Raw genomic sequence first — 24842 nt, forward strand, 5'->3', positions numbered from 1 at the left:
AGTATTTGAGTTTGAAGCCTGAAAGAGGCCCATACTGGGGATATAAACTTGGAAGTCATCTACAGTTAGACAGTATTAAATTAATGCTATGGTATTAGATTAACTCATTCACTCTCTCAACAAATATATACAGAGTGCCTACTATGTACTAAATGAAATCACCTGTGAGAACTCAGAAAAGACAGATGGTATATTCCAGTACATTCCTACTCATTTTATTCTCTCTCCCTCTCTTTCCCTGCAGAGATGGCCACTGTCTTGAAGCTGGTATCCTTCCTCTCATTCCTCTGTATATTTATTATGTCTGGATATAGTCACAGGCATTAGAGCATTATTTTCTGTATTTTTAAACTTTATGTAAGTGATATGAGCTTATATATATATATATGTGCAGCTTTTTTCACTCATTATAAGACTATTCATATTGATATATGTCTCCTTGTGAACATGTGTGTGAATTTCTCCATACATGGAATTATGAGGTCAAATTTATTTTATTTTTTATTTTTTGCTATCACAAAGGAACTCACTTTAATTTTTTTTGTTGTGCAACATTTAGTTTATTAACTGAATATGAAATTTTTGGTGTGTGTATAGCCAATGAGCTTTTTTTTCTTTTTCAACTTTTTTTTTTTTTAATAAAGAAAATAGGTTTAATTGGCTCACAGTTCTGCAGGCTGTATAGGTAACATGGCTGGGGAGGCCTCAGGAAACTCTCAATCATGGCAGAAGGCAAAGGGAAAGCAGGCACTTCTTACATGGCTGGAGTAGAAGGAAGAGAGAGAGAGAAGCAGGAGGTGCTATACACTTTTAAACAACCAGATCTCATGAGAACTCACTATCACAAGGACAGCAAGGGGTAAATCTACACCCTTGATCCAGTCACCTTCCACCAGGACCCTCCTCCAACATTGGGAATTACAGGTCAACATAAGATTTGGGTGGGGACACAAATCCAAACCATAGCATTCTCCCCCTGGCCTCTCCCAAATCTCATGTCCTTCTCACATTGCAAAATACAATTATCCCATCTCAAAAGTCCCTCAAAGTCTTAACTCATTTTAGCATTAACTCAAAAGTCCAAAGTCCAAAGTCTCATCAGAAACAAGCTAGTCTCTTCTGCCTATGAGCCTGTAAAATAAAACAGCAATGAGTTAGTTCCAAGATACAATGGGAGTATAGGTATTGGGTAAATACTCCCTTTCCAAAAGGGAGAAATAAGTCAAAAGAAAGGGGGCTACAGACCCCATGGAAGTCTGAAACCCAGCAGGGGAGTCATTAAATCTTATAGCTCCAAAATAATCTGCTTTGACTCCATGTCTTACATTCAGGCAACACTGATGCAAGGGGTAGGCTCCTAAGGCCTTGGGCAGCTCCGGCCCTGTGGCTCTGCAGGGTATAGCACCAGCAGCTGCTCTCAAGAGCTGGTATTGAGTGTGTATGGCTTTTCCAGGTGCATAGTGCAAGCTGTCAATAAATCTACCATTTTGGGGTCTGGGGGATGGTGGGCCTTTTCTCACAGCTCCACTCAGCAGTGCCCCAGTAGGAACTCTGTGTGGGGGCTCCAGCCCTATCTTTCCCCTCTTTACTGCCTTAGTGGAGGTTCTTCATGAGTGCTCCACCCCTGCAGCAGATTTCTGCCTGGATGTCTAGGCATTTCCATACATCCTCTGAAATCTAGGCGGAGGTTCCCAAGCCTCAGCTCTTGCCCTCTGTGCACCCACAGGCTTAACTCTATGTGGAAGCTGCCAAGGCTTTTGGCCTGCACCCTCTGGAACACTGGCCTGAGACATATCTGGGGCCCTTTTGGCCATGGCTGGAGCTAAAGCAGCTGGGAATATGCCTTGGAGGCATTTTTCCCCATTGTCTTGGCTATTAACATTCAGCTCCTCTTTATGCAAATTTCTGCAGCCAGCTTGAATTCCTCCCAAGAAAATGGACTTTTCTTTTCTACCACATGGTCAGGCTGCAAATTTTCTAAACTTTTTTGCTCTGCTCCCCTTCTAAATATAAACTCCAGTTTCAGAACATCTCTTTGTTCATGCAGATGAGCATATGCTGTTAGAAGCAGCCAGGTCACATCGTGAACACTTGCTGGCTAAAAATTTCTTCTACCAGATACCCTAAATCATCTCACTCAAGTTCAAAATTCCACAGATCCCTAGAGCAAGAGCATAATGCCAGCCAGTCTCTTTGCTGAAACAAGGAAAGAGTGACCTTTACTCCAGTTCCCAGTAAGTTCCTCATCTCCATCTGAGACCTCCTCAGCTTGAACTTCACTGTCCCTATCACTATCAGCATTTTGGTCACAACCATTCAACAAGTCTCTAGGAAATTCTAAACTTTCCCTCACTTTCCTGTCATTTTCTGAGCCCTTTAAACTGTTCCAACCTCTTCCTATTACCTACTTTCAAAGCTGCTTTCACATTTTCAGGTATGTTTATAGCAATGCCCCACTGCTGGTACCAAGTTTCTGTGTTAGTCAGTTCTAGCACTGCTATAAAGAAATATCTGGCCAGGCATGGTGGCTCATACCTGTAATCCCAGCACTTTGGGAGGCCAAGGCCAACAGATCACCTGAGGTCAGGCGTTTGAGACCAGCCTGACCAACATGGAGAAACCCCATCTCCACTTAAAATACAGAATTAGCTGGGCATGGTGGCACATACCTGTAATCCCAGCAACTCGGGAGGCTGAGGCAGAACAATCACTTGAACCCAGGAGGCGGAGGTTGTGGTGAGCTGAGATCATGCCATTGCACTTCAGCCTGGGCAACAAGAGCAAAACTCCATCTCAAAAAACAAAAACAAACAAAAAAAAAAAAAAGAGAGAGAGAGAGAAATATCTGAGACTGTGTAATTTACAGAGAAAAAAAATTTAATTGACTCATGGTTCTGCAAGCTGTACAGGTAACATGGTGGGGGAGACCTCAGGAAACTTTCAGTCATGGTGGAAGGCGAAGAGGAAGCAGGCACATCTTACGTGGCTGGAGTAGGGGGAATAGGAGCTCTTTTTCAACTTTTGTTTTAGGTTCAGGGTGTACGTGTACAGGTTTGTTACTTGGGTAAATTGCATGTTGCTGGAGTTTGGTGTACAAATGATTTTGTCACCCAGGTAGTGAGCATAGTACCTGATAGGTAGTTTTTTGACCCTCACCTTCCCCCTACCCTCCACCCTCAAGTAGGCCCTAGTGTCTGTTGTATCCCTTTTTGTGTCCATGTGAACTCAATGTTTAGCTCCCACTTGTGAGAACATGCAGTACTTGGTTTTCTGCTCCTGCATTAATTTACTTAGGATAATGGCCTCCAGCTGCATCCATGTTGTTCCAAAGGACATGATTTTGTTCTTTTTTATAGCTGTATAGCATTTCATGGTGTATATGTACCATATTTCCCTTATCCAGTCCACTACTGATGGGGACCTACGTTGATTTCATGTTTTTGCTATTGTGAATAGTGCTATGATGAACATATGAGTGCATATGTCTTTTTGGTAGAACAATTTATATTTCTTTGGGTATATACCCAGTTATAGGATTGCTGGGTTGAATGGAAGTTCTGTTTTAAGTTCTTTGAGAAATCTCCAAAATGGTTTCCACGGTGGCCAAACTAATTCACATTCCCACCGGCAGTTTGTAAGCATTCCTTTTTCTCCATAACATTGCCAATATCTGTTATTTTCTTTTTATTAATAGCCATTCTGACTGGTGTGAGATGATATCTCTTTGCAGTTTTGATTTGCATTTCTCTAATTATTAGTGATGTTGAGTATTTTTTCATATGCTTGTTGACTGCATGTATGTTTTCTTTTGAGAAATATCTGTTCATGTCTTTTGCTGTTTTTTAATGTGGTCCCTTGTTTGTTTTTTGCTTGTTGATTTGTAGAATCTGTATAGATTTTGGATATTAGACCCTTTTTAGATTCATCTTGGCTCTGTGTCCTCACTCAAATCTCATCTCAAATTGTAATGCCCATAATCCCCACGTGTTGAGGGAGGGACCAGGTGGGAAGTGATTGGACCATGGGAGCAGTTTCCCCTATGCTGTTCTCATGATAGTGAGTTCTCATGAGATCTGATGGTTTTATAAGGGGCTCTTCCCCCTTCATTGCTCACTCTTCTCTCTCCTGCTGCCATGTGAAGAAGGTCCTTGCTTCCCCTTATGCCATGATTGTAAGTTTCCTGAGGCCTCCCCAGCCATATGGAACTGTGAGTCAGTTAAACCTCTTTCCTTTACAAATTACCCAGTCTCAGGTAGTATCATTATAGCAGTGTGAAAACGGACGAATACACACAATTTGCAAATATTTTCTCCCATTCTGTAGATTGCCAGCTATCCCAGCACTATTTATTGAATAGGGAGTCTTTTCCTCATCGCTTACTTTTGTCAACTTTGTCAAAGATCAGATGGTTGTGAGTCTGCAGCTTTATTTCTGGTTCTTTAATCTATTCCATTGGTCTATGTGTCTGTCTTTGTACCAGTACCATTTTGTTTTGGTTCTGTAGCCTTATAGTATAGTTTGAGCTCTGGAAGTGTGAAGCCTCTGGCTTTGTTCATTTTGCTTAGGATTGCTCTGGCTATTTGGGCTCTTTTTTGGTTCTGTATGAATTTTATAATACTTTTGTCTAATTCCATGAAAAATTACATTGGTAGTTTGATAAGAATGGTATTGAGTCTGTAAGTTGCTTTGGGTACTATGGCCATTTTAACAATATTGATTTTTCCTATCCATGAGTTTGGAATGTTTTTCCATTTGTTTTTGTCATCTCTGATTTTTTTCCAGTGGTTTTTTTGTTTGTTTGTTTGTTTGTTTTACTTTAAGTTGCAGGATACAAATGCAGAATGTGTAAATTTGTTACATAGGTATATGTGTGCCATGGTGGTTTGCTATACCTATCAACCCATTATCTAAGTTTTAAGCCCCACATACATTAGGTATTTGTCCTAATACTCTCTCCCCTTACCCTCCGCTCCCTGACAGGCCCTGGTGTGTGTTTTTCACCTCCCTATGTCCATGTGTTCTCATTGTTCAACTCTCACTTATGCAGTGTTTGGTTTTCTGTTCCTGTGTTAGTTTGCTGAGGATGATGGCTTCCAGCTTCATCCATGTCCCTGCAAAGGACATGGTCTCATTCCTTTTTATAACTGCATAGTATTCCATGGTGTATATGTACCACATTTTCTTTATCTATTCAATCATTGATGGGCATTTGGGTTGGTTCCAAGTCTTTGCTATCGTGAAGAGTGCCACAATAAACATACATGTGCATGTGTCTTTATAGTAGAATGATTTATATTCCTCTGGGCATATACCCAGTAATGGGATTGGTGGGTCAAATGGTATTTCTGGTTCTAGATCCTTGAGGAATTGCCTTGAGGAATCCTTGAGGAAACACTGTTTCCCACAATGGTTGAACTAATTTGCATTCCCACCAACAGTATAAAAGCATTCCTGTTTCCCCACAGCCTCAGCAGCATCTATTGCTTCTTGACTTTTTAATAATCACCATTCTGACTGGTGTGAGATGGTATCTCATTGTGGTTTTGATTTGCAGTTCTCTAATGATCAGTGATGTTGAGCTTTTTCTCATATGTTTGTTGGATGCATAAATGTCTTCTTTTGAGAAGTGTCTGTTCATATCCTTCACCCACTTTTTGTTTTTTTCTTGTAAATTCATTTAAGTTCATTGTAGATTCTGGATATTAGCCCTTTCTCAGATGGGTAGATTGCAAAAATTTTCTCCCATTCTGTATGTTGCCTGTTAACTCTCATGATAGTTTCTTTTGCTGCGCAGAAGCTCTTTAGTTTAATTAGATCCCATTTGTCAATTTTGGCTTTTGTTGCAATTGCTTTTGGCATTTTCATCATGAAGCCTTTGCCCATGCCTGTGTCCTGAATGGTATTGGCCAGGTTTTCTCCCAGGGTTTTTTTTTTTTTTTTTTTTTTTTTGGTCATTTTGGGTTTTACATTTAAGGCTTTAATCCATCTTGAGTTAATTTTTGTATAAGGTATAAAGAAGGGGTCCAATTTCAGTTTTCTGCATATGGCTGGCCAGTTTTCCCAGTATCATTTATTAAATAGGGAATCCTTTCCCCACTGCTTGTTTTTGTTTGATTTGTCAAAGATCAGATGGTTGCAGATGTGTGGTATTATTTCTGAGGTCTCTGTTCTGTTCCATTGGTCTATATGTCTGTTTTGGTACCAGTACCATGCTGTTTTGATTACTGTAGCCTTGTAGTATAATTTGCAGTCAGGTGGCATGATGCCTCCAGCTTTGTTGGCAATACAGGCTCTTTTTTGGTTCCACATGAAATTTAAAGTAGATTTTTCTAATTCTATGAAGAATGTCAATGGTAGCTTAGTAGGAATAGCATTGAATCTATAAATTACTTTGGGCAGTATGACTATTTTCATGATACTGATTCTTCCTACCTATGAACACGGAATGTTTTTCCATTTATTTGTGTTCTCTTATTTCCTTGAGGAGTTGTTTGTAGTTCTCCTTGAAGAGGGCCTTCACATCCCTTGTTAGCTGTGTTCCTAGGTATTTTATTCTCTTTGTAGCAATTATGAATCAGAGTTCATTCACAATTTGGCTCTCTGATTCTCCGGTGTCTCTGTCAGGTTTTGGTGTCAGAATGATGCTGGCATCATAGAATGAGTTTGGGAGAAGTCCCTCCTCCTTGATCTTTTGGAATACTTTCAGAAGGATTGGTACCAGCTCTTCTTCATACCTCTGGTAGAATTTGGCTGTGAATCCATCTGTTCCAGGAATTTTTCTGGTTGGCAGGTATTTTATTACTATTTCAATTTCAGAACTCATTATTGGTCTATTTATGATTTCAATTTATTCCTGATTCATTTTTGGGAGGTTATATGTTTCCAGGAATGTGTCCATTTCTTCTGGGTTTTCTAGTTTATGTGCATAGAGGTGTTTATAATAGTCTCTGAGGGTTTTTTCTTATCTTGTATTTCTGTGGGGTTGGTGGTTAGGCTACATTTACTAGATGCTGCCAACCTACTTTTCTAGCCAAATGTATGAGTGTTTATTTTTCCCCACATGCTCAACAACTTTTGTTACAGTATTATCAGACTATTCAGTATTTACTAGTTTAATGGACATGAGATTTTATCTTATTATTTGAATTTGCATTTTACTGATTACTAAGATTTAGCATATAGTATAGTATAGGATAGGATAGTATAGTAGTCAGTTCTGTTGACTTTTTTGCAAATTGCCTGTTCATGCCCTTTGCCTGCTTTCCTATCACATTGGGTTTCTTCCTTCTTAATGGTGCATATGAGTTCTTTGAGTTCTTTGTGTATCTTGAATATTAAGATTTGAAACAAACTTCAACATTTCAATTTTAATACAAATTTTGTGGGCTTAGTCTTCTGTCTTGCCATGATTTTTTTCTGGAATGTTGCTTTACCTAAAATCCCAGTGCACTTTTATTTTCAAAATGTTTTTGCAAATCTTTGCCTGGTTAGAGTTGTGGAACTTTCAAGCTGTGAACCTAAAGCTGTTTTTAAAGGATGTAAAATGTAGCAATTTGGAGAATATGTTAAACAGTTTTAATCCCCAGTGCAAATTATATTGATATAATCAAATCATTTTCTGCATCCATCACAATTTGTTGATCATCACACAGTCTGGCACATTTTTAATATATTTTAGGTCATATGGAGAGTATGAAAAAAATCCATGTATTTTTATCAAAAGTCACATGGTATAATCTGAGCTCTGCTGCCACTAAGCTGATCACTCTACTGGGTGGGACTGAGCCCTATAGCTTTTATCTCATCTGAAAAATGAATGTCAGACCAGATACTCTCCAGAGTCTGTCTAGCACGAAAACTTAATTTTTCTCTTAAAAGCTAATTTTAAAAGCCACAGGTTTTTATAAAATGAAATCATTTCTTAAGGAATGAGATTCATTGAGAGTAGCAAAAAATGATTAGTGAAAAATAGAACATATTCTATTTTACACTGGTTAGTTGGGAGAGTATAAAAAGCAACTTTTGTGTCTGGCTCTGAAATTCAAAAAGAAGTATTCTGTATACGTGGAACAGTCAAAAAATTGGCTCTATTTTTCTTCTGTAAGTCAGGGAACCATGACTAAACTGATCTTAAGGTTGTGTTTTAAGTAACGTGGATTCAAACTTCACAGGACTTAAAAGACTTTAGGGCACCCCTTATAAATTTGAAAAAGAACAAAGCTGGAGTACTCAAACTTCCTGATTTCCAAACTTACTACAAATCTGCAGTAATCGAGACAGTGTGGTACCGGCATAAAGACAAACATAAAGACCATGGTATAGAATAGAGAAATAAACTTTTACATGTATATGGTCAAATAATTTTTGATAAGGGTGCCAAGACCATTCAATGGGGAGTCTTTTTGACAAATGGTGCTGGGAAAACTGAATATCCACATGCAAAAGAATGAAGTTGGACCCTTACCTAACACCATACACAAAAATTAACTTGAATTCACACAAAAACCTAAATGTAAGACCTAAAACTATAGAAGAAAACGTAAGGCAAATAATTTTTTGGATATGACACTAAAGGCACAGACAACAAAAGAAAACATGGGCAAATTTGACTTCATGAAAATTTAAAACTTTGGGGCATCAAAAGACACCATCAACAGAGTTAAAGGTAACCCACAAAATGAGAGAAAATATTTGCAAATCATACATCTGATGAGGGATTCATAAACTGAACATATTGAGAACTCCTAAAACTCAGCAGCAACAAAACTCCAAGTGACCTGGGTTCAAAATTGGGCACAGGACTTGAATAGACCTTTCTCTGAAGAAGATATATGAATGGCCAATAAGCACATGAAAAGATGCTCATCATAACTAATCATTAGGGAAACACAAATCAAAACTATAATGAGATACCACTCACAGCCATTAGGAGGGCTACTATTTAAAAAAAAAAAACAGAAAATAATAAGTGTTGATGGAACTGTTGAATGATACAGTCACTGTGGAAAACAGTATGGTGGTTCCACAAAAATATTAAACATAGGCTTAACCATATGATCCAGCAATTCCACTTCTGGATATATGTCTAAAAGAACTGAAAGCAGGGACACAGATATTTATGCACACCCCTGTTCATAGCAGCATTATTCACAATAGCTAAAACATAGAAGCAATCCAGCAACCATTGAGAGATGATTGGATAAACAATATGTGATATATGCACACCATGGAATATTGTTCAGCCTTTAAAAGGAAGGAAGTTTGGCCAGGTGCAGTGGCTCACGTCTGTAATCCCAACACTTTGGGAGGCCGAGGCAGGTGGCCCACCTGAGGTCAGGAGTTCAAGACCAGCCTAGCCAACATGGTGAAACCCGTCTCTACTAAATATACAAAAATTAGCCAGGCTTGGTGGTGGGTGCCTGTAACCTCAGCTACTTGGGAGGCTGAGGCAGGAGAATCACTTGAACCAGGGAGGCAAAGTTGTAGTGAGCTAAAATCGTGCCACTGCACTCCAGCCTGGGCAACAAGAGCGAAACTCTGTTTCAAAAGAAAAAAAAAAAAACACAAAAGGAAGGAAATTTGGACACATTCTACAACATGGATGAACCTCGAGGACTTTATGCAAAGTGAAATAAGCAAATTACAAAAAGACATATACTGTATGATTCCACTTATATGAGGCACTTAGAACTGACAAAGTCATAGAGACAGAAAGTGGAATGGTGGTTGCCAGAGGCTGGGGAAAGGGGAGAAGTGGGGGAGTTATTGTTAAAGGGTACAGAGTTTCTGTTTCACAAGATGAAAAGAGTTCTGGAAATGGATGGCGGTGGTGATTACACAGCATTATGAATGTATTTAATCCCACTGAACACACTTAAAGATGGTTAACATAGTAAATCTCATGTGCATTTTGCCACAAAAATTTAAAAAGGACTTTAGACAATGCTTTGGCACTTCTAGACTGTGGGAAGTCAGGGCTGTTATCTTGTGATGGTATTCTATGTCTAAAAAATTTGATACCAGCCAAAGTTAATTACCATGTGATATGACAGGTTCAATCAGTTTTCCTAAGCCCCTCGAAAGAAAAGGATAAGCAGAAGTTGGAAGTACATCTATTGCTTTAGGGACACTCCAGTGCTCTGAATGAGTGAGTCTTAGAATGTGAGGCAGTTCATCTCTATGCCTGTGCTCCTAGAACACACCCTTCAAAGGAAAACTTTGACTTTGATCCACCTTTAATCAGGGGAAGGTCATTTTGGTCCTAATTTCAGGGTTTTCAGTTTCTCCTAGTATATTGTATGTTCTCAAACTAAACGAAGTCTCCCTTTGTAGTGACTGTGATTTCAACCACACCCACCGAATGCAGGCCTCCTGTGCCCGCTGGAGTGCCAAGTTGATAATATTTGCAAATACTGGTCCTGGTGAGTGATGTGAGGGCTTGAAAGCTCCTGTTAGGACAAGTAACAGGGTCTCTATTAAGCTAGAAACTTGTCTCTCATTCTTTTCACTGTTGTTTTATGTAACCAAAGGGAGTTGTTGGGGGCAGAAACTTCTAAAAGACCTTAAAAAATCATGACCATCCACTTCCAATGTGGAATGAATAATATTGCTAATAACTTATTCTAGACCACCCAGGTCATTTTTGGAGAAAGTTCAGTGTAATATTAGATACCTTTGCTAGGTCTAAAAAGAAAGTTATTGAAAGTTATCAGAATAGTAGTATGCTCTGTAATGGCGGCTGCTATAGTAAAACTTTCCCAAGGGAGAGTCAATTTGGCAGATGACAAGCGTGTGTGCCACAGCATGCTCTGGCCAGGGCACAAAATCACTACAGTCCTGTGGCTGCTGACACCCAGGTCCACCTCTCCACTCTTCAAAGAGGGTTTTGGATCTTTCTTTAAGCATGTGTTTTGTTGGCCCTTTAATGATTTGTAGGGGGGTCAGGGCCAACAATTTGCCTAAAAAAAGTTCCAATAGCTCAGTAACAAAACCTACAGGTTGTTGGTGTGTGGAGAGCAAGTGGGAAGGGCAACACAGTGAGGCCAGTAGATTCAAAGAAATGGACTCACACTGGTTTTGCAAGCAAAGTCTTGGCACTAAGTCAAAGCAGACAGGCAGAGTTTCAGAAAACACCATGGCTTGACCTCTAGTGAGTGTGTAGATCCCTTGTTCCCCCTAGAGCATACTTGATTTTGTTTCTAATTTCTATGAAGTGTTTTAATTACTGGAAAAAAATCTGCACTTGTGATATGGTTTTTCTCAGAATATGGGTGCTGGGCTGCACCTTTTTTTAAGTTTTTTTAAATTTAAGCTGATTAGAAAAACCTCATTTTTCTAGCATACCTTAGCCAGTGTTTTTCAAACTGTGGGTTGCAAATCATTAATAGGTTGCCAAATCCATCTCATAGATCTAGACTGTCATTTTTAAAAATGAAATAGAATATAGAACTTATCAGTGCTTGTCTCACCTAGGAAATAATCATTTATTAGGATTAATTTTTATCTTCAAATTTATACCTAAAGGCCAGAACTGATGGCACCTGAGGGAAGGTCAGAATAGGGATGGAAGGTGTAGTGAGACAGGGGGCACTTGGCTCAGAAGGAGGGGAGAAGGCATTTTCTTATACAAAGAGCCAACCTCAAATAGAACTGGGTTGCAAGTCTCCTGGGTGTCCTGCCTCATCAAGTATTTGTGCAGCCTACTCCAGCAAGGGTCTGTAGAGCACTGCTGTTCAAGGTGTGTAAGCTTAGAGTCTGGCTTTTCATCCTGTGTGCCTCTCATAGCTGTGTGGTGTTGTAAAATTTACTTAACCCTCCTGAGCCTCAGTTTCCTCTCTTTTAAAGAGAACAGCTGTTATGTCCTGTGGCAGTGAGGAGGAAATGTTGTTCATGTAATTGTTTAGTCCCAAGTCTGCCACATGTTAAGCCTTTTAAGTGTCATTGCTATTATTGTTATATGAAAGATGGACTGTACAAGGTAAAATTGAATATAAAGTGAGATTTTATTGATTTCCAATTTATATCATTCAAGCTTGCATGACATGCACCCATCCTATTCATCCATCTAACAAACTGTTACCACAAGGAAATCCAGAGGGATCCTTTCTGAGCTTGATTCATCATCTAAAGTAGTAGTTATCAATCCTATCGGAGCCACATTCCTTCACTGGCCTGAAACTAAATTCCTAGGTTATGTAATTTACCTATAATTATAATTTCAAAAAACAATATAATTCCACAGCTGTTTTTAAAAGAGATAAGATGAAAGATATTTCTGATAAAATATACATTTCGTGTGTGAAATGTGTGCATAACTATGCTAGAAAATGTCATGAAGTTGGCCAGTGCTGTGCTTGAGTGTATACAGAACCACCAAGAATGGATGGCTACAAATGAAGACTGATACAGCTGTGTTATATGGGTGATTCAAATGTCATCAGTAGCATTGCTGTCAGTGACGTGGTGTTCTGGAATTGTGAGTTTCCAAACAGAAAAGTACATATTTCCCTTGGTATCCATTGGGGATTGGTTCCAGGACTACCCACACATACCAAAATCTGAGGATTCTCAAGTGCTTCATATAAAATTGGCCGGGTGTGGTGGCTCACACCTGTAATACCAGCACTTTGGGAGGCCAAGGTGGGTGGATCACTTGAGGTCAGGAGTTCAAGACCAGCCTGGCCAACATAGTGAAACCCCATCTCTACTAAAAATATAAACATTAGATGGACACGGTGGTGGCCACCTGTAATCCCAGCTACTCGGGAGGCTGAGGCAGGAGAATCACTTGAACCTGGGAGGCAGAGGTTGCAGTGAGCCAAGGTTGCACCATTGCACTCCAGCCTGGGCAACAAGAACAAAACTCCATCTCAAAATAAATAAATTAATGAAAAATAAATAAATAAATAAATAAATAAATAAATAAAATGATGTCGCATTTGCATGTAACCTACACACAGCCTCCTGTATACTTCTCTAGATTACTTACAATACCTAATACCATGTAAATGCTGTGTAAATCGTTGTTGTACTACACTTTTTAGGGAATGACAAAAATCTGTAAATGTCCAGGACTGAGACAACCACTCTTTTTTTTTTTTTTCCTGAATATTTTTGACAAATGTGGAGCCCATGGATATGGAGGGCAAACTGTATAGTCTTACTTTGACTTATATACATAGTTGCAATCCTGGAAAATTCAGAATATATTAAAACCATCCAAAAAATTATTGTGCTTGAATGTACAAAGGAGTTAGATTCTAGGCTTGGATAGTTACAGACAGGGTTTTCACCTACATGCATATCTGATGGGACATGTGAATGTCAGCACATTGCAGGACTGCCAGCATCCCTAGCCTTTGCTCCCTAAACGTCAGTAGTATTCTCTAACCTTTATGACCGCCAAGATGCTATAAAGTTCCAACAGGCCCTATACAGTTGGGATCTCTTGTTAAAGGCAAATGGCTGGAGGGTATGTGGCTGGGAGCAGATGGGGTGGCACCCTCAAGGACTAGTGTCTTTCTTAGCTAACATAGCTCTTTAAGTCCTGCAGAGATGGGTGGGTAGATGCTGGTATGCCATTCTGGAGAGAAATTAGGTTCTTTATTCTGATTTGAGTTTCCCCTCTGATATGGTTTTGCTGTGTCCCCACCCAAAACTCATCTTGAATTGTAACTCCCACAATTCTCATGTATCATGGGAGGGACCCAGTGGGAGGTAATTGAATTATGGGAGTGAGTCTTTCCCATGCTGTTCTCGCAATAGTGAATAAGTCTCACAAGATCTGATGGTGTTAAAAAGAGGAGCTCCCCTGCACAAGACTTGCTCCTCCTTGCCTTCTGCCGTGATTGTGAGGCCTCCTAACCAGTGTGGAAGGAGTCTTTTCTTTGCAGTCTTGGGTATGTCTTTATCAGCAGCATGAAAACAGACTAATATACCCTTGTTCTCTATAGAAATCTTTTGAGAAAGGAAGAGGCAGTGACTATGTAAGCAAGCATCAACTAAGCATGGCTCTTTCCTGAAAGGCTTCATCTGGAGGAGGAAGTGCTTTTGATCCCGGCTCCCAGCATATCAGAGAAAGGTTGCCTTTCTCTGATGCATCTTAACTGAGGAGACACCAAGTTTATTCCTCAGTGTTTACAGGGAGGCTTGTTTATTTTGACACCCTTTCTGTGGTGTTGTAGAAAAGCACCGAACATACAGAGAAGAGCCCCATGAAGTTGCATTTCTGTGATTAAGCCAGTATAATGTGTGCACATTGGGTTTTCAAAAGCCATGTTCAGATTACACACAGAGGAGGTACTTGGTTACATATATGCGGAGACTCTTGGGAGGTGGTCAATTTTAGTCTGCAGGTCACAAAAGGAAAAAAAATCAGTTGTACAGTTATGGATGTCATCTCAAAAAATTATGTGAGAAGAAACAGTCTTCATCTTCCATATTTTTTTTTCTTTTCTAAGCTGGGTTTAATAGAGACATTTGTGAACTGGCCTAGAGGGTGATCCCGGGGTCATGTCTATCACTGGACATGTACAGAGCTTGAGTTATCTTACTTGTTTTAATAATTCATATCATCCTTTATCTTCCACAGTGAGGGCGGATCTATGGCACCTCCATCTCCTTTCCTTGGGGCGATGTTATTTTTCTAGATTTCTCTGCAGAATTACTTTGAGACACCATGAGAGAAGAGGAGGAAACATATAACTCATAATGAGTAACTGTCCTTGAAGGAGTTCTTGCATGAAGAAAATAGAAAACATTCTAATTACAAGTAATAAAAATATCCTGACAACCAAAATGCCCACTTGAGTAGTACTTCACTTTGCAAATGTTAGTGGGAAAACCCACAGTATTTTCTTCCTAAAAAGAAATCCTTATAAATTTTATTTTTAAAAGTATTATCAGGAAAATGGACATTTTTCTGTTGATGTAGAGTTTTGTGAATTTTAGCATGTGCATATATTTGTGCAGCCATCCCCATAATCAAGATACAGAGCATCATTTCATCACCCCAAATAACTCTTCCCTCTAACCCAGTTCCTGGCAACCACTTATCTGTTATCCATCCCTATAGTTTTATCTTTTTGAGAATGTCATGAAAATGATATTCGTGTGCCATATAATAGATCATATTTTTAAACTAACATTTTTTTACTCAGCATAATATCTTTAGGATTCATCCAACTTCTTATAAATGTCAATAGTTTGTTCCTTTTTATTGTTAGTAGTAGTTTATTGTCAGTAATTTCATTGTGTAGGTGTTCCAATTGTTTTGCGTCCTTGTCAGCACTTGGTATTGCCAGTCATTTTAACTTTTGCTATTCTAATGGGTTTGTAGTTGTACATCATCATGGTTTCCATTTGCATTTTCCTAATGACTAATGGTGTTGAACATCCTTTCATATGCTTATTTGTCATCCTGTGTCCTCTTTGATAAAGTGTCTCTTTGTATGTCTTTTGCCTATTTTTTTTTTTTTTAAATTTATTTATTATTATTATTATACTGTAAGTTGTAGGGTACATGTGCATAACGTGCAGGTTTGTTACATATGTATACTTGTGCCCTGTTGGTGTGCTGCACCCATCAACTCGTCATTTACATCAGGTATAACTCCCAATGCAATCCCTCCCCCATCCCCCCTCCCCATGATAGGCCCCGGTGTGTGATGTTCCCCTTCCCGAGTCCAAGTGATCTCATTGTTCAGTTCCCACCTATGAGTGAGAACATGCGGTGTTTGGTTTTCTGTTCTTGTGATAGTTTGCTAAGAATGATGGATTCCAGCTGCATCCATGTCCCTACAAAGGACACAAACTCATCCTTTTTTATGGCTGCATAGTATTCCATGGTGTATATGTGCCACATTTTCTTAATCCAATCTGTCACTGATGGACATTTGGGTTGATTCCAAGTCTTTGCGATTGTGAATAGTGCTGCAATAAACATACGTGTGCATGTGTCTTTAGAGCAGCATAATTTATAATCCTTTGGGTATATACCCAGTAATGGGATGGCTGGGTCATATGGTACATCTAGTTCTAGATCCTTGAGGAATCGCCATACTGTTTTCCATAATGGTTGAACTAGTTTACAATCCCACCAACAGTGTAAAAGTGTTCCTATTTCTCCACATCCTCTCCAGCACCTGTTGTTTCCTGACTTTTTAATGATCGCCATTCTAACTGGTGTGAGATGGTATCTCATTGTGGTTTTGATTTGCATTTCTCTGATGGCCAGTGATGATGAGCATTTTTTCATATGTCTGTTGGCTGTATGAATGTCTTCTTTTGAGAAATGTCTGTTCATATCCTTTGCCCACTTTTTGATGGGGTTGTTTGTTTTTTTTCTTGTAAATTTGTTTGAGTTCTTTGTAGGTTCTGGATATTAGCCCTTTGTCAGATGAGTAGATCGCAAAAATTTTCTCCCATTCTGTAGGTTGCCTGTTCACTCTGATGGTAGTTTCTTTTGCTGTGCAGAAGCTCTTTAGTTTAATGAGATCCCATTTGTCAATTTTGGCTTTTGCTGCCGTTGCTTTTGGTGTTTTAGACATGAAGTCTTTGCCCATGCCTATGTCCTGAATGGTACTACCTAGGTTTTCCTCTAGGATTTTTATGGTATTAGGTCTAACATTTAAGTCTCTAATCCATCTTGAATTAATTTTCGTATAAGGAGTAAGGAAAGGATCCAGTTTCAGCTTTCTACTTATGGCTAGCCAATTTTCCCAGCACCATTTATTAAATAGGGAATCCTTTCCCCATTTCTTGTTTCTCTCCGGTTTGTCAAAGATCAGATGGCTGTAGATGTGTGGTATTATTTCTGAGGACTCTGTTCTGTTCCATTGGTCTATATCTCTGTTTTGGTACCAGTACCATGCTGTTTTGGTTACTGTAGCCTTGTAGTATAGTTTGAAGTCAGGTAGCGTGATGCCTCCAGCTTTGTTCTTTTGACTTAGGATTGTCTTGGAGATGCGGGCTCTTTTTTGGTTCCATATGAACTTTAAAGCAGTTTTTTCCAATTCTGTGAAGAAACTCATTGGTAGCTTGATGGGGATGGCATTGAATCTATAAATTACCTTGGGCAGTATGGCCATTTTCACGATATTGATTCTTCCTATCTATGAGCATGGTATGTTCTTCCATTTGTTTGTGTCCTCTTTTATTTCAGTGAGCAGTGGTTTGTAGTTCTCCTTGAAGAGGTCCTTTACATCCCTTGTAAGTTGGATTCCTAGGTATTTGATTCTCTTTGAAGCAATTGTGAATGGAAGTTCATTCATGATTTGGCTCTCTGTTTGTCTGTTACTGGTGTATAAGAATGCTTGTGATTTTTGCACATTAATTTTGTATCCTGAGACTTTGCTGAAGTTGCTTATCAGCTTAAGGAGATTTTGGGCTGAGACAATGGGGTTTTCTAAATATACAATCATGTCATCTGCAAACAGGGACAATTTGACTTCTTCTTTTCCTAACTGAATACCCCTGATTTCTTTCTCTTGCCTAATTGCCCTAGCCAGAACTTCCAACACTATGTTGAATAGGAGTGGTGAGAGAGGGCATCCCTGTCTTGTGCCAGTTTTCAAAGGGAATTTTTCCAGTTTTTGCCCATTCAGTATGATATTGGCTGTGGGTTTGTCATAAATAGCTCTGATGATTTTGAGGTACGTTCCATCAATACCGAATTTATTGAGCGTTTTTAGCATGAAGGGCTGTTGAATTTTGTCAAAAGCCTTTTCTGCATCTATTGAGATAACCATGTGGTTCTTGTCTTTGGTTCTGTTTATATGCTGGATTATGTTTATTGATTTGCGAATGTTGAACCAGCCTTGCATCCCAGGGATGAAGCCCACTTGATCATGGTGGATAAGCTTTTTGATGTGTTGCTGAATCCGGTTTGCCAGTATTTTATTGAGGATTTTTGCATCGATGTTCATCAGGGATATTGGTCTAAAATTCTCTTTTTTTGTTGTGTCTCTGCCAGGCTTTGGTATCAGGATGATGTTGGCCTCATAAAATGAGTTAGGGAGGATTCCCTCTTTTTCTATTGATTGGAATAGTTTCAGAAGGAATGGTACCAACTCCTCCTTATACCTCTGGTAGAATTCAGCTGTGAATCCATCTGGTCCTGGACTTTTTTTGGTTGGTAGGCTATTAATTATTGCCTCAATTTCAGAGCCTACTATTGGTCTATTCAGGGATTCAACTTCTTCCTGGTTTAGTCTTGGAAGAGTGTAAGTGTCCAGGAAATTATCCATTTCTTCTAGATTTTCCAGTTTATTTGCGTAGAGGTGTTTATAGTATTCTCTGATGGTAGTTTGTATTTCTGTGGGGTCGGTGGTGATATCCCCTTTATCATTTTTAATTGCGTCGATTTGATTCTTCTCTCTTTTCTTCTTTATTAGTCTTGCTAGTGGTCTGTCAATTTTGTTGATCTTTTCAAAAAACCAACTCCTGGATTCATTGATTTTTTGGAGGGTTTTTTGTGTCTCTACCTCCTTCAGTTCTGCTCTGATCTTAGTTATTTCTAGCCTTCTGCTAGCTTTCGAATGTGTTTGCTCTTGCTTCTCTAATTCTTTTAATTGTGATGTTAGAGTGTCAATTTTAGATCTTTCCTGCTTTCTCTTGTGGGCATTTAGTGCTATAAATTTCCCTCTACACACTGCTTTAAATGTGTCCCAGAGATTCTGGTATGTTGTATCTTTGTTCTCATTGGTTTCAAAGAACATCTTTATTTCTGCCTTCATTTCGTTATGTACCCAGTAGTCATTCAGGAGCAGGTTGTTCAGTTTCCATGTAGTTGAGCGGTTTTGATTGAGTTTCTTAGTCCTGAGTTCTAGTTTGATTGCACTGTGGTCTGAGAGACAGTTTGTAATAATTTCTGTTCTTGTACATTTGCTGAGGAGTGCTTTACTTCCAATTACGTGGTCAATTTTGGAATAAGTACGATGTGGTGCTGAGAAGAATGTATATTCTGTTGATTTGGGGTGGAGAGTTCTATAGATGTCTATTAGGTCTGCTTGCTGCAGAGATGAGTTCAATTCCTGGATATCCTTGTTAACTTTCTGTCTCGTTGATCTGTCTAATGTTGACAGTGGAGTGTTGAAGTCTCCCATTATTATTGTATGGGAGTCTAAGTCTCTTTGTAAGTCTCTAAGGACTTGCTTTATGAATCTGGGTGCTCCTGTATTGGGTGCATATATATTTAGGATAGTTAGCTCTTCCTGTTGAATTGATCCCTTTACCATTATGTAATGGCCTTCTTTGTCTCTTTTGATTTTTGATGGTTTAAAGTCTGTTTTATCAGAGACTAGGATTGCAACCCCCGCTTTTTTTTGTTCTCCATTTGCTTGGTAAATCTTCCTCCATCCCTTTATTTTGAGCCTATGTATGTCTCTGCGTGTGAGATGGGTCTCCTGAATACAGCAGACTGATGGGTCTTGACTCTTTATCCAGTTTGCCAGTCTGTGTCTCTTAATTGGAGCATTTAGTTCATTTACATTTAAGGTTAAGATTGTTATGTGTGAACTTGATCCTGCCATTATGATATTAACTGGTTATTTTGCTCATTAGTTGATATAGTTTCTTCCTAGCCTCGATGGTCTTTACATTTTGGCATGTTTTTGAGATGGCTGGTACCGGTTGTTCCTTTCCATGTTTAGTACTTCCTTCAGGGTCTCTTGTAAGGCAGGCCTAGTGGTGACAAAATCTCTAAGCATTTGCTTATCTGTAAAGGATTTTATTTCTCCTTCACTTATGAAACTTAGTTTGGCTGGATATGAAATTCTGGGTTTAAAATTCTTTTCTTTAAGAATGTTGAATATTGGCCCCCACTCTCTTCTGGCTTGGAGAGTTTCTGCCGAGAGATCTGCTGTGAGTCTGATGGGCTTCCCTTTGTGGGTAACCCGACCTTTCTCTCTGGCTGCCCTTAAGATTTTTTCCTTCATTTCAACTTTGGTGAATCTGGCAATTATGTGTCTTGGAGTTGCTCTTCTCGAGGAGTATCTTTGTGGCGTTCTCTGTATTTCCTGGATTTGAATGTTGGCCTGCCCTACTAGGTTGGGGAAGTTCTCCTGGATGATATCCTGAAGAGTGTTTTCCAACTTGGTTCCATTTTCCCCCTCACTTTCAGGCACCCCAATCAGACGGAGATTTGGTCTTTTTACATAATCCCATACTTCTTGCAGGCTTTGTTCATTTCTTTTTCTTCTTTTTTCTTTTGGTTTCTCTTCTCGCTTCATTTCATTCATTTGATCCTCAATCGCTGATACTCTTTCTTCCAGTTGATCGAGTCGGTTACTGAAGCTTGTGCATTTGTCACGTATTTCTCGTGTCATGCTTTTCATCTCTTTCATTTCGTTTATGACCTTCTCTGCATTAATTAGTCTAGCCGTCAATTCTTCCACTTTTTTTTCAAGATTTTTAGTTTCTTTGCGCTGGGTACGTAATTCCTCCTTTAGCTCTGAGAAATTTGATGGACTGAAGCCTTCTTCTCTCATCTCGTCAAAGTCATTCTCCGTCCAGCTTTGATCCGTTGCTGGCGATGAGCTGCGCTCCTTTGCCGGGGGAGATGTGCTCTTATTTTTTGAATTTCCAGCTTTTCTGCCCTGCTTTTTCCCCATCTTTGTGGTTTTATCTGCCTCTGGTCTTTGATGATGGTGATGTACTGATGGGGTTTTGGTGTAGGTGTCCTTCCTGTTTGATAGTTTTTCTTCTAACAGTCAGGACCCTCAGCTGTAGGTCTGTTGGAGATTGCTTGAGGTCCACTCCAGACCCTGTTTGCCTGGGTATCAGCAGCAGAGACTGCAGAAGATAGAATATTTCTGAACAGCAAGTGTACCTGTCTGATTCTTGCTTTGGAAGCTTCCTCTCAGGGGTGTACTCCACCCTGTGAGGTGTGGGGTGTCAGACTGCCCCTAGTGGGGGATGTCTCCCAGTTAGGCTACTCAGGGGTCAGGGACCCGCTTGAGCAGGGAGTCTGTCCCTTCTCAGATCTCAACCTCCGTGTTGGGAGATCCACTGCTCTCTTCAAAGCTGTCAGACAGAGTCGTTTGGGTCTGCAGAGGTATCTGCTGCTTTGTTATTGTTTACTCTGCCCTGCCCCCAGAGGTGGAGTCTACAGAGACAGGCAGGTTTCCTTGAGCTGCTGTGAGCTCCACCCAGTTGGAGCTTCCCAGCAGCTTTGTTTACCTACTTAAGCCTGAGCAATGGCGGGCGCCCCTCCCCCAGCCTCGCTGCTGCCTTGCCGGTAGATCACAGACTGCTGTGATAGCAATGAGGGAGGCTCCGTGGGTGTGGGACCCTCCCAGCCAGGTGTGGGATATGATCTCCTGGTGTGCCTGTTTGCTCAAAGCGCAGTATTGGGGTGGGAGTTACCCGATTCTCCAGGTGTTGTGTGTCTCAGTTCCCCTGGCTAGGAAAAGGGATTCCCTTCCCCCTTGCGCTTCCCAGGTGAGGCAATGCCTCGCCCTGCTTCAGCTCTCGCTGGTCGGGCTGCAGCAGCTGACCAGTACGGATCTTCCGGCACTCCCCAGTGAGATGAACCCAGTACCTCAGTTGAAAATGCCGAAATCACTGGTCTTCTGTGTCGCTGGCGCTGGGAGTTGAAGACTGGAGCCGCTCCTATTCGGCCATCTTGCTCCGCCCCTCCTAGAATACCGTCTTTTGCCTATTTTTTAAATTAGGGTTTTTTTTGTTTGTTTTTGTTTTTACCATTGAGTTTTGAGAGTTCTTTATTATGCATACAAATTGGATATGTGATTTGCAAATATTTTCTCCCAGTTTGCAGCTTATCTTTTCATTCTCTGATTAGTGTCTGTCTTAGAGCAAAAGTTTTTAATTTTGATGAAGTCCAGTTTGCCAGTTTTTTTCTTTCATGTTTTTTGTGCCATGTTTAAGAACTCGTTGCCCAGATCAAGGTCATGGGTTTTCTTCTAAAAGTTTTATAGTTTTATATTTTACATTTAGATCCATGACCCATTTTAAGCTGGCTTTTATACAATGTATGACATTTTAGCCAAAGTTTACTTCTTTGCTTACAGATGTCCAGTTGCTCTGACCATTTGTTGAAAAGACTGTTCTTTCTCCACTGAATTGCTTTGAACCTTTGTAAAAATTCAATCAGCCGTACTTGTGTGGATCTATTTCTAGAGCCTCCATTCTGTTCCACTGATCTGCATGTTTATTCCTTTGCAAATACCACCCTGTGTGGATTACTGTAACTTTATATAAGTCTTAAAATTTGGCAGTGTAAGTCCTCCCATTTTATTATGTTTTTCAGATTTGCTTTAGCTATTCGAGTTCCTTTGCCTCTCCATAGAAATTTTAGAATTACATTGTCTGCATCTATAGAAAAGTCTGCTGGGACATTGATTGGTATTGTGTGGAATCTATAGGATAATATAGGGATAATTAATACTTTCACTATGTTCAGTCTTCCAATTCATGAACATAGTATGTCTCTCCAACTATTTAGATCTTCTTTGATTTCTTTCAAAGAATGTCGGGCTTCTCTCTGAATTTTGTAGGTTTTAAATACAGATCCTATCCATGCTTTGTTAGGTGTATACCTAGATATTTGATTTTTCAAACTATTATGAATGGCACAGATTTTTAAATTTCAGTTTTTAATTGGCCACTGGTAGTTGTATTAATTTCTATGGTGACTGTAACAATTTTCTACAAATTTGGTGCTAAAAATAAGAGAAATGTATTCTCTCACAGTTCAAGAGGTCGGAAGTCCATAATTAGTTTTGCGCTAAAATAAAGGTGTCAGTTAGCAGGGTCGTGTTCTCTTCGGAGGCAGTAGAGGAGCATCTGTTCTTTGCTGATTCTAACTTCTGGTGGCTGCCAGCATTTCTTGGCTTGTAACTGCATCATCCCAGTCTCTTCTCTGTCTTCATATTGCCTCTCTTCTGTGTCTTGGCCCTTCCTCTGCCTCAATTTTTATAAGGACCACTTGTGATGCCATAGAGGGCCCACTTACATAATCTAAGATACTATTCTCATCTCAAGGATCTTAATCACATCTGCAAAAACTTTACACAGGTTAATTAATTCTGGCCTCATAAAATAAAGTGAGACATGTTCCCTCCTCTTCCATTTTCTGGAAGTGATTGTGGATATTTTGTGTTATTTCTCCTTTGTGTGTTTCATCAATGCTGCTATTTTTCAGAAGGTTTTTGATTACAAATTAAATGTCCTTCATAGTTATATGACTATCCAGGTTACCTATTTCAGCTGGGGCAAGTTTTAGTAGTTTGTAGTTTTTGAGAAATTGGCCCATTTTATCTAAGTTGTCAAATGTATATGCATAGAGTTGTTCATAGCATTCTGTTGTTATTCTTCTATTGTCTGCAGTATCTATAGTCTTGTCTTCTTTTTCTTTACTGCTAATTTGTGCTTTCCCTTTTTTTTTCTTTATCAATCTTGCTAGTGAGTTATTAATGCTATAGATATTTTCAAAGAATTGGCTTTTCGGTTTATTGGTTTTCCCTATTGCTTTTTCTGTTTTCAGTTTCATTAATTGTTTTGCCCTAATTATTTCCTTCCTTTTGCTTGCTTTGGGTTTATTTGGCTCTTCTTTTTTTCCAGATTCTTAACGTTGAAGCTCAAATTGTTTGAGAGCTTTTTTTCTTATTGAATATAAACATTTAATGCTATGTATTTCCTTTTAAGCATTATTTTAGCTGCATTGAACAAATTTTGATATGTTGTATTTTAATTTTCATTTAGTTTAAAATATTTTCTAATATTCTTTGAATCTTACTCTTTGACCCAGTGATTGTTTAGAAGGGTCTTATTTAATTTCCAAGTGTTTTGAAATTTCCTTATTATCTTTTTGATATTGGTTTCTAGCTTAATTCCATTATGGTCTAGAAATATGCTTTGCGTAATGTCAATTATTTAGGTTTGTTAAGGTTTGCTTTATGATCCATGATATAGTCAATGTTGGTGAATGTTTAGTTATTCAGATGTTGGGTTTTCCTTAAAGGGAGCCATACTTGAAACTGGCTGTTGGCAGATTTACTCAAGACTCTTCCTGGAAGATTGTCACTCAGCCAATTCTTTCCTTTGTCTAGAACATCCAGGATGTGAGAAGCGATGACGAGGATTATGAAGAGGAAGAGGAAGAGGAGGAGGAAGAGGAAGACGGTACCAAAGGCAAAGAGATGGATTGTTTAAAGAACGGCCTCGGGGCTGAGAGGCACCTCATTCCCAATGGTCAGCATAGCTGTTAGCTGGAAGCCCACGGGACTCCCACGGCACAGCATGCTGCAAGGACTGTTGGCAGCCTGGCTTCCAAGCCCCACACATACCCCAGATTCTGCCCTTCCCTCTTTCTCACCACCACCTTCCCTCCCACCTAAGATATGTTTACCAAAATGTTGTTAACTTGTGTTAAAATGTTAAATACAAGCATGCCCAGGAATTTTTACTGCAGTTAGGACTCAGACTGGTCAAATATTTCAAAGATTTCTCCAGAGAACCCTGTCAGTTCTAACTGCGCTCCTTTGTGCATATAACTTTCTCAGGGGATCACTTTGTTATAGGCCCTTTCACTTTGTCACCTTGCCTGTCCTCGGGACACTTTCACAAATGCTAAGTAATGCCATTTTTCTCAGGTGTATTTGGCCACAAAGAGCAGCTTGTTTCTCAAAAATGAGTTAGAAGTGGCAGTAGGACAGGAGCAGAAGGACCACACCAGGAGACTCTTCCACGTTATGGACACATCCTGAAGCTTAGGTGTGTCACCTCCACAGGGTGGTGTCAGTCCCTGCCTGCCACCCTACAGGGTTGCAGTAAGGATTAAGTGAGATCACAGAAGTTTAAGTACACACTGTCAACATGAACCA

General features: G+C 39.6%; 1 protein-coding gene across 3 annotated transcripts in view; it reads left to right on the forward strand.

Annotated features, from left to right (window-relative positions):
• Positions 1–24429, forward strand: part of CERS3 (ceramide synthase 3) — a 125233-nt gene extending 100804 nt beyond the window's left edge. For all 3 annotated transcript variants that reach the window (XM_003901437.4, XM_009210997.4, XM_021940911.2), the window contains one exon: positions 24069–24429. In XM_003901437.4, coding sequence (XP_003901486.1) covers positions 24069–24227 — 159 coding nt within the window. In that variant the 3' untranslated portion in view covers positions 24228–24429. The remainder of the gene's footprint in view (positions 1–24068) is intronic.
• The last annotated feature ends 413 nt before the right edge of the window (positions 24430–24842 follow it).

The sequence above is a fragment of the Papio anubis genome, chromosome 7 (genome assembly GCF_008728515.1).
Source record: "Papio anubis isolate 15944 chromosome 7, Panubis1.0, whole genome shotgun sequence".
NCBI classification, from domain to species: Eukaryota; Metazoa; Chordata; class Mammalia; order Primates; family Cercopithecidae; genus Papio; species Papio anubis.